Consider the following 9152-nt stretch of genomic DNA (forward strand, 5'->3'; position numbering starts at 1 on the left):
TAGTAAAATCTAAATTGTATTCACTACCTTTTTTTTAAGTTTTTCTTAATAAAAAATGTCATATTGTGCAATTAAATTTGCATGTTATGTCAAAACTTTTTCTTTTTTCTTTTGTCTTTCCCTAGAATTTAGGTGATCAATAATTTATGAGGCAATGAGGCCCAATCCATCAAAACATCGGATGATCAGCTTAATACTGCTAGGAGCAAGAGCAAACATGTTAGTGTTTGCATTGTAGTTCCTTAGGTCTTTGCATACTCTTCCGTTCTCAAACCAACATGCCAAAAATTAGAAGGCTCTCAAAGCGAGACCACCCAAACATGACACCGCTGGCTGATCTTATAGCCGACTCAAGTGACTGAAAACATACAAAATAGCATCAGTAACTATAGCCAAAATGCTTAGGGGCTTTAATCATCTATCATATCTGTGTCCTCGGCCATTATAATCTCCATGTCCCTCATATCTCTCTTCAAAACATTGCCAAGTCTAGCAATCGCTTCAGTCTGTTGTTGTAAGACCTGTACCACAAACATAATACATCATTATATTATCCAACATTATAAATCACAGACCAGAAGGACAATACATTTCGACTGGCATTATTATATAGGGTAAATATCATTTTGGACCCTCTATTTTACAAAAGTTACCAATTAGACCTTGTGTTTTGTTAAATGACAAAATGAACTCTGTATTTTCTAAAATAGTACAAATAAAACCCTGAATTGATTTTTTGTCAAAATAAAGTTAAATTATAATCCGATCTAAAAGTGCTATATGACAAAACTGTTTACATTTTCTGTATCTATTCGTATTAAGTATTGTCTTCAAGTTGGTTATATTAAAAAAAAAGTTATCAAAAATTAAGCTCAGGGTCTTATTTTTACTATTTTAGAAAATACAGGATCCATTTTATCATTTAACAAAATACAGGATCCAATCTGTAACTTTTGCAAAACACAGAGTCCAAAATAGTATTTACCCTATTATATATAATAATTTAACACTACACAAACATGTCCCAAACTTCTTATTCTTATTCTTATTATTTTGTTTGTTACTCCAACCAAATAGCACCTAAAATGCCACTTAATTAATGTCAGATGATCATAGAGGCTACGCATTAATAACATCAGCATCAGTAACGGTATGCAAATTACCCTAAAATGCCTTTTATAATGCTCACAACTATAAAATTTGTCCTTGTTTAAAATGAAATCATATTTGTTTAACTCACCTCTTGCATATCAGCAAGACTCCGGTCATGTATTTTCGTTGATCCTGGAAGATAGACAGAACCACCACCTATAATAGAACATTCTTGGACACGGGATATGGTGAGTAGATTTTGTACCCTTCTAGAAAGCTCTGTACCAGATCCTTTTAACTGAACATGCATATAGTACTAGTTATAACTCACCAATAAAAAAGGGCAACCAAACAAGGTCGCCAAAAATACTATTTAAAAGAAAAAGAACTGCAAAACGCCACCTGTCTAGCAATTGCAGCTAATTTCTCCGCAAGTTCAGCTTCCCCTTTCGTTAAAGGCAGACGACAACCCTTTCCCTCCAATGCCTCCATTATTTTCATTACCTTTTGCCACCAAAAGAAGCAAGATAAATCCAAAACATGAGAGCAACTGCTTAAGACGCAGAATCAAATAATAACAATCCCAAACACAACATATAATTGTCAACCTTTAAAAGGCGTCTTTGAAGACCTTGCTCTTTTTGTCTCATTCTTTGGATTCTTGGAAGGGTGTCTGCTTGAAAATGTCTTTGAAGCTGCAGTAAAATCAAAAACAAAATTGAGACACTTTAAAGTTTACATGCACTAGATACATATATATAAGAAATCGAGGATGATACCATCTTCACATTGCTTTGAGTCATTCTCAATCTCTCAGCATCTGAAACAATTACTTCATCTTGGAGCTGCAAACAATTGGAACATCACTATCCAACACACCAAGCAAAAAGGACATTACCAAAGATAGCCAAAAGAAAAAATTAAGTAACAATGTAACATGGCTACCCAAAACCACCCAAATTACGAATCAAAGATGGAATTATTGAACAATTACGCCAACCTAAACGAGGCAGCAACCAACAAGAGTATGCTACATTCTCCCTTTTTTACCGCTAATAAATAAGTTGTTGACCCAAAATTCAGAATAAGACAAGTGGCACCATCAAGATTCATGCCAAGTGGTTTGGGGCCCACGCAAAAGATACTTGTTGTCTTAGAAGTGGTCCGAAGGAACTCTCTCTGAGAGCTCCTCGCAGGCCTGGAGGGTACCATTCGCCAGGTCCAACGGCCCAGAGGGTTGTCTCTAGGAAGAAGGGGTCCGAGAGGACCTAACCCTCTAGGTACCTCTACGAGAGAGGTGAACCCCATCTGTCAGCGCATTTAAAGGGAAAGCATTGTAGCTTGACCCTTCTGTACTAATGGCAAAACTAGTTTCTCACAAAGCAAAATAATCATTGGGATTTACACACTACCTTTTTGACATAGATCTTTCCCATGCGCGCCTATAAGCAACTCCTACCATCACCTAACACATCACCAATGGACAAGTCCTGTCCTCGCTCACCCACCACTGGGTTTGGGCTTGGACTTTGAGCCCAAAGGAAGGTAATTCCCCATTTTAACAAGTAAATATACCCTAAAGGAAGGATCTTTAGGTCATTTTCTTGAGAGCAAGCGTCTTTCCAAGGAGGCCCCTCTCTACTTCTATAAATAAGAGAGTCATTATCATCGTAAAGGGATTCGAGATTTTGATATTGTTGTAACTTTCAACATAAATACAATCAACTCGTAGACTAAGACTTGTTAACGACTGAACCACACAAAAATACTTCTCTAAACACTTATTTATCATCCTTAACCTAAATATTAATTAGTTGTCAAAAGCAACAGTCAACACAAGAAATACCACAACCTTCACTCAGATTAAAACATTGATCCAATCAATGTTGGAAATGGAAGTGTTAGCACCCTCTTTAGATGAGGTTTCCTTCACTAAATGTCTATAACTTTAAATAACTTCATGCTAACTAGCATGTATCTATCCAACCATAAGCCATTACTGTTAATATTTACTAGTACTATTTAGCTACAGTCCAAATGGTACATTACAAGCCTCAAAAATTGCAATTCTTACGAGGAACTAGCAAACAATAGAGTAAAAAAATTGGTTAAACTTGTATATTAATCAGTATAACCTGTAATAAACTTGGTAAGTAACTAAAGATAAATACAATTGCTCAGACCTCAGAGACAACAAAAATTTTAAGAGCATCTTCAACCATGTTAGCTATACATTGTTCTTACTTCTTTTTTTTTTTTCTTTGAAAGCCATTGTTCTTACTTCTTAGACAAAATAGCTAATGATTATCTTCCAAATCCAACCGCTCTCTACATCGATAACAATTTTAGAGCTTGGTTTCTCTTGCTCAAAATTACTAGCTAAAATAGTTACGTGGCTAAATTAACTAATTGTGTGTCGAGCTTCCATCGTATAAAAGTACATCAATCAAACTTATTTTAAATCAACTATAAAACAAAGCAAACCAAGGTAAAGTAAATCCTCAACATGTATAAGACTAACAAAAGTACCTTTAAGCGTTGTGAAAGATCCTTGAAACCATGAACAAGCTGAGGCCATAACCGTTCTCGATCTGTACTTTCCATACCCTCGAGCTTTCTCATAGCCTCTGCCCACATAATCTGGCATAGCAAACTATTGTCCGGAATTAGTCGGAAAAGAAAGATAAAACGATAGAAGTATATACCATCAAGCATAAAATAACACATTTTCGCAGAGACAAGAGAGAAAGAAAAAACTCACATCCGATACACCGGCAGGCTTCACTCTAAACTGGGCATCGGTTACACTGAACAGCAAATGCTGCAAACATTAAATACGAGGATTAAAGCATCAGAACAGACAATGTAAGTCTAAATTGGAAGTTAATACTACTGAATATAGAACGATATACATAACAGAAAAAATGTAAACGGACCTTAAAAGAATATTTAGGGTTTCCAGGATCCTCCTTGTACGCCTCAACAATTGCCTGATATTCAAAAAAAAAAAAAAAACAATAAGAAATCACACAGGTTTAGGGTTTCGAACAAAGATAGATAGATAGATAGATAGATACAGTACTTGAATGTCACGATCAGCGAGAGAGAACGGGATAGGAGCAACAGGAGCCATTTGAGTAGTCAATTGCGAATTAGGAAAAAAAGAAGTTTGAGGCGTCGAGAAAGGTGTCTGAAAACCAAAACCACCGGCCGACTGTGTCTGCTGCTGAAACAACGGGGTCTGCTGTTGAAACAATGAGCTCTGCTGAGCCTGAGTTTGCGAAGTAAAGGGAGTCGAGAGCAACGAACCGAAGCCAGTGTTGAAAGAAGGCGTCGACGAAGACCCAAAGGCTGGAGCCGAAGACGCGGTACCGAAAAGCGAACCCGATGATGGTGTTCCAAAAGCCGGAGTCGAAGATGGAGTGCCGAAGGCCGGGGTTGAAGATGGAGTACCGAAGGCTGGGGTTGAAGACGGAGTGGCGAAGGCTGGAGTTGAAGACTGAGCGCCGAAGGCCGGAGCTGAAGACGGAGTGCCAAAGGCCGGTGTTGAAGACTGAGATCCGAACATTGTGGAAGATGAAAAGGTTGGTCTGAATTTCGCAGAGAATTGAAATGCGAAACCCTTTTGGTGTATTCAACTTTCGAGCGGGAGGCACCGTTTTGAGAAATGTTTTCTTGGACTCATTTACACTGTCCTAAGCTCTTCTTCTCCTTTTCGGTATATGGGCTTTTTCAGCCCACTTACAAGAGGTTGTAAATCTAATTATTGGTCTTGAGCCTTTTATTGTGTGAAAGAAAGTGAATTCTTTTTATTTTCTTTTCATAATAAATACACAGTTAATTAGGATTTTTACTCTCCGAACTTTAACATGTATCATATCCCTTAAGGTAGGTAGTTAAAAATACTCCTTGAATTATTCATATTGTTGAATTTAAAAACTTTTGTTTAATTTTAGTAAAAAAAAGGTTAATTTCACCAATGTACAAAAACAACAAAAATACAATTTCACGGAATTTTAAACATTTTTACGATTTTTTTGATTTTATTTACATAAAATACGGTCTCTTTATGTTGAAATTTTGTTCATTTGTTGTTAATTTTTTGTTATATGTATGTTATTTTTTGTTAGTTTTTGTTGTTATTTTCATGTTACTTTTATGTTGTTTTCTTGTTGATTTTATGTTGTTTTCGTGTTACTTTTTAGAAAACCGTAAAAATGTAAAAAAAAATATTCTTTGAACGTAAAAATGTAAATATTTCACAAAAAATGGTACCTTATGTAATTATTCTTAAAAAAAATCTAACATGATGAAAGTTCAGGGGCATGATTTAATATATATCTATGCCAAAGTTTGAGGGACATGATTTGGTAGATATCAAAATCAAGGGATCATAACTTAATACATAAACAATCATTGAAATAGTAAAATTAAACGAAATTAAATTGTGTCATGTGTACACTTGAACATTCCAACATGGCACTTAGTACCTAAAAATTGATAGAAATGTTAAATTGCTAACAGAACACAAATTTTGAAAATTTTACCACCAAAATTTTGGAATTAAAAATTAATTACAATGAACTAGACACTTAGGAAAATTATGCCACAAATTACTCTGAAAATAATAAATTGTTGTTTTAGTTTTAGCCGAAAATAATAGGATTACCATCACATAATCCCCTTTTACACATCAATGTGACAACAATATTTTATCATTTATTTGAAGCTCTTAGTTTGTCCGGAACCACACAATACAGTATTTTAAACTAACATCCATGACAATATTGTTTTAAGTTCATAGATCAGATTATCTATGATAAGTCTAATATTACAGTACAACAAAGAGTTAACAGCTTGCTTTCAAAAAAAAGAGTTAACAGCTTAAAATATTAATACAGTGAATAAAAGAAGTTCAGCAAATAGCAGAATAAACTTTCAGGCCTTGATGGTAACACAGTACAAGCATGAACCGGAAGGCTTAATCTCAGAAGTCTTCCATTCCGATCCGGGGGCACCATTCGGATCATACAGCAGAGTTTGATAATTGGGTTCTTTCTCTAGTGAGAACAGTAGGACTTTCCCATCTAATATTCCAAAACGGAAACCGATACTAGTACTACCTGTCAATGGAACAGGCACCATCTTCCACGAATTGTCAGCTGAATCAAAAATAGCAAGCTTCCGCTGGTTCTTCCACTCCATACAGAAGAGGTTCTTCCCCACCACAGCATGAGAAGTGACCATGACACAACCATTCTTCTTCATCTCACACCAACTTTGCTTCTCAGGATTGTAGATATCCACAAACTTTGAATTTCCAATGGTGAAGCTTGACCTTCCCCCCATGACATAGAGCTTCCCCTCAAATCCACAAGCAAAGCAACCCCACCTCGGACGACGAAGAGACTCTATGATGCTCCATGAATTGGTTTCAGGGTCGTATACCTCAGCACTAGATAGACTGTTGCCATCAATACCATAGCCTCCGACTACATAAACTTTTCCATTAACTTCAGCAGAAGCAAAGTCATATCGAGCAAAGTTCATGTCTGTTAATTTGCTCCAGCTGCAAATAACACAATGTATCACAGAATTAGCAAAAGAACACTACATACTCTTTCGGGTCCAAAACAAGTCACATGTTAAGCAAACTCAAAAAATTGCAGCAACTCATTCCTCATGAAGTAGTACTATTAGAAAAGAGGCCATTGTATACCAGTTATTTAAGAACTTATGGATGCATATTTTAAAAAGTGAGAAGCAAAATGCAAATGCTAGTACATGTCCAAAGCATAACAGGTAGATTGTAAGTCTGCACGCTATATTCAAACTATTAAGCTAATTCACTACCATTTATGCAGCAGTAAGCATGGTGGTAATGGTAAAGCAAAAAACTCCTCTCTTTTTCTTTTTTTTTTTAATAAATGAGATCATTAAGGTAGAGCTTATTTAGAGCAACTACCCCGAACCAATTAAAAAACAAAGGCCACTCCAAAGGAAAAACAAACCTGTTGAGGCAAGAATCATATTGATAAACATCTGGTGATGCAAAGGCCACTCCATTGATCACTGTATAGCCCCCAATGACAAGAAGCTTTCCGTTTAGAACAACTACCCCAAACCCAGATTTAGCAAAACCGGGCATGGCAGGAAGAATGCGATTTTTGTTCCCCACACAATCCAAAACCTCCCAGTGGCTCTCCTTTGATTCAGCATCCACAGTTAAGATATAGAGCCACTCCTCAAGCACTCCAGCTAATTGCCTTACAGTGATAAACTCTTTGCTTTGAATAAATGACCTCCATTTCTTGCACACACCACCCATAGTTGGGAAGTTGGTACGAGGTACAAGAGCAAGGCAATGTTTTGCCACATCATCAGGCAGCCCAGGTAGAATGGGGCTGTGACTGTCAACTTCATCTAGAAGTTGAGAAGACAAACCAGGATAACTTTTCGAGCGAATCAAAGTATCCTGTTTGAGTGAATTAAATAAACTCATAGTTGGTTGTTTAAATCTCTTGTTTTCACTCAGAAAACCAGGCATTTTTGTAAGAGAAGCTACTTAGATCAAGAGGGTTGTTGATAACTAGATGATTCCACACCCTTGACTTTAACTTTAGCTCTCAAAGGATGACTTAATGATTTTATAATTAGACCTTCAATTAAAGAAACTCATGATACGCATCTCCTAAAGGGATTCTACAAGACCAAGCCATAAAAAATGTTGCAGAACGAATAACTTCAGTGGTAAATGCCAACGATTTCTTGTGTTTCCTCCGCTCTGATTCAAATTCCATACCAGAGGTTCTGCTCTTAGAAAAACTGATTCTTGTTCTTTTATTTAAACTAATTTGTAAGATAACAGTAGCGTCTCGCCCTCCACACATTTGCCAAAGTCCTATAAAAACAAACACAGTAGCATAATAAATAAATAAAAGCTGTATAAATTCATCAGTATTGATGGAGATTAAGAGTCTTAAAAAAAGGAAAACATACCGATCAGTGCCATAAAACCAAGATGGTTTTAGCCTCCAGTAACTTCCATTTTCTTGATAATGGTTTCCACCTTCATACACCGGAAAGAAGGAAAAAAGAAAAGGTCAGCTCATAGATAACCAAAAATTGACTTTAGATCAATAATAATGATTCTGATAGGCATAGCAAATCTCATCCACGAAAGCACTAGAACACCTAAAATTATAGCATTTGACTAAATTTTTAACTGTGCCAATATAAGCAAATGAAAGATTGTTCTTTTATCTTCGCAGAAAAGGTAAAACTGCTACCTCAGATCTAAGATCCATCCAAGAAGTAAAAAAAATCAAAAGTAAAGATAAAGAAAATAGATCATATATGAATAAGCAATAATACAAATCTAAATTCGATTCAAGGATAATGATATCCACCCTCAAGTTGTGTAAAGAAATATCAGCTACTGAAGTCAAAATCCAATTTTGAAGTACATCATCAGTTACTGAATTCAAATTTGATGAAATAAAATCAAAGATCCAATATTCAGATATGAACTACACAACAACACAACTCAATTTACTACTGTCCAAAAATTATACTTACAACAAGCTAATGATTAATACAAAACAAAGAAACCTACATTCATTTTCAATTGTTAGCTCAATTAGTACCCCACAAACATAATCCGAAATAACCCATGTACAAAAAAAAAACCCATGTTCTATTACAGATCTAACGCCAAAATATCCAAGCAAAAGATAATAATGGCGGCGTAAATGAAAATGTTGAAGAAGAAAGAAAAAATGATTGATGCATACCTGAAACAAGTGGAGATTTGGTGATTGTGTTTGTGTGTATTATGGGAAATGAATGATATTTGAAGTGAGAGAGAATAATATGAAAGAGGAAGATTTATATAAGTAGAGAAGTGAGGAAGATAAAGCTTACAGAACCGGACCACGTCAGAATGATATTTCCGCAGAACCGGTAAGGAAAGAGATTGCTATAATGAGTTTAATTTGGTTTGTGTTCCCGAAATAAAGGAAGGAACAAATTTTTTATATTTTTTATTTATTTATTTTTGG

At 35.6% G+C, this 9152-nt stretch overlaps 2 protein-coding genes across 3 annotated transcripts; both read right to left on the reverse strand.

The window, feature by feature from the left end:
• LOC115714817 (nuclear pore complex protein NUP54) lies at nt 1-4827 on the reverse strand. The gene is made up of 9 exons (XM_030643583.2): nt 4175-4827; nt 4029-4082; nt 3854-3913; nt 3622-3732; nt 1872-1937; nt 1701-1787; nt 1495-1596; nt 1241-1390; nt 1-521 (listed from the first exon to the last, which is right to left on the reverse strand). Exons 1-9 carry the CDS (start codon nt 4658-4660, stop codon nt 411-413), a joined length of 1227 nt encoding a protein of 408 aa, XP_030499443.1. The 5' UTR covers nt 4661-4827; the 3' UTR covers nt 1-410.
• Nucleotides 4828-5791: 964 nt separating this feature from the next.
• LOC115713072 (F-box/kelch-repeat protein At1g67480) lies at nt 5792-9152 on the reverse strand. Of its 2 annotated transcripts, none has more exons than XM_030641553.2 (4): nt 8886-9152; nt 8092-8161; nt 7104-7993; nt 5792-6661 (listed from the first exon to the last, which is right to left on the reverse strand). In XM_030641553.2, exons 3-4 carry the CDS (start codon nt 7637-7639, stop codon nt 6031-6033), a joined length of 1167 nt encoding a protein of 388 aa, XP_030497413.1. In that variant the 5' UTR covers nt 7640-7993; nt 8092-8161; nt 8886-9152; the 3' UTR covers nt 5792-6030. The 2 variants fall into 2 exon arrangements, with proteins under 2 accessions (XP_030497413.1, XP_030497415.1); XM_030641555.2 differs by having other exon boundaries at nt 9016-9151.

This window comes from Cannabis sativa, chromosome 4 (genome assembly GCF_029168945.1).
Source record: "Cannabis sativa cultivar Pink pepper isolate KNU-18-1 chromosome 4, ASM2916894v1, whole genome shotgun sequence".
Taxonomy (NCBI): Eukaryota; Viridiplantae; Streptophyta; class Magnoliopsida; order Rosales; family Cannabaceae; genus Cannabis; species Cannabis sativa.

What these genes read in the sequence shown, in the direction of transcription:
- LOC115714817 (XM_030643583.2), bottom strand. Translation starts at nt 4,660, where the DNA reads ATGTTCGGATCTCAGTCTTCAACACCGGCCTTTGGCACTCCGTCTTCA. An exon ending in AGCCTGCCGGTGTATCGGAT is followed by an intron (nt 3,733 to 3,853) that starts GTGAGTTTTTTC and finishes TTGCTATGCCAG; the next exon opens with ATTATGTGGGCAGAGGCTAT. An exon ending in GTCTTGCTGATATGCAAGAG is followed by an intron (nt 522 to 1,240) that starts GTGAGTTAAACA and finishes TTTGTGGTACAG; the next exon opens with GTCTTACAACAACAGACTGA.
- LOC115713072 (XM_030641553.2), bottom strand. Translation starts at nt 7,639, where the DNA reads ATGCCTGGTTTTCTGAGTGAAAACAAGAGATTTAAACAACCAACTATG. An exon ending in TATGATTCTTGCCTCAACAG is followed by an intron (nt 6,662 to 7,103) that starts GTTTGTTTTTCC and finishes TGTTATTTGCAG; the next exon opens with CTGGAGCAAATTAACAGACA.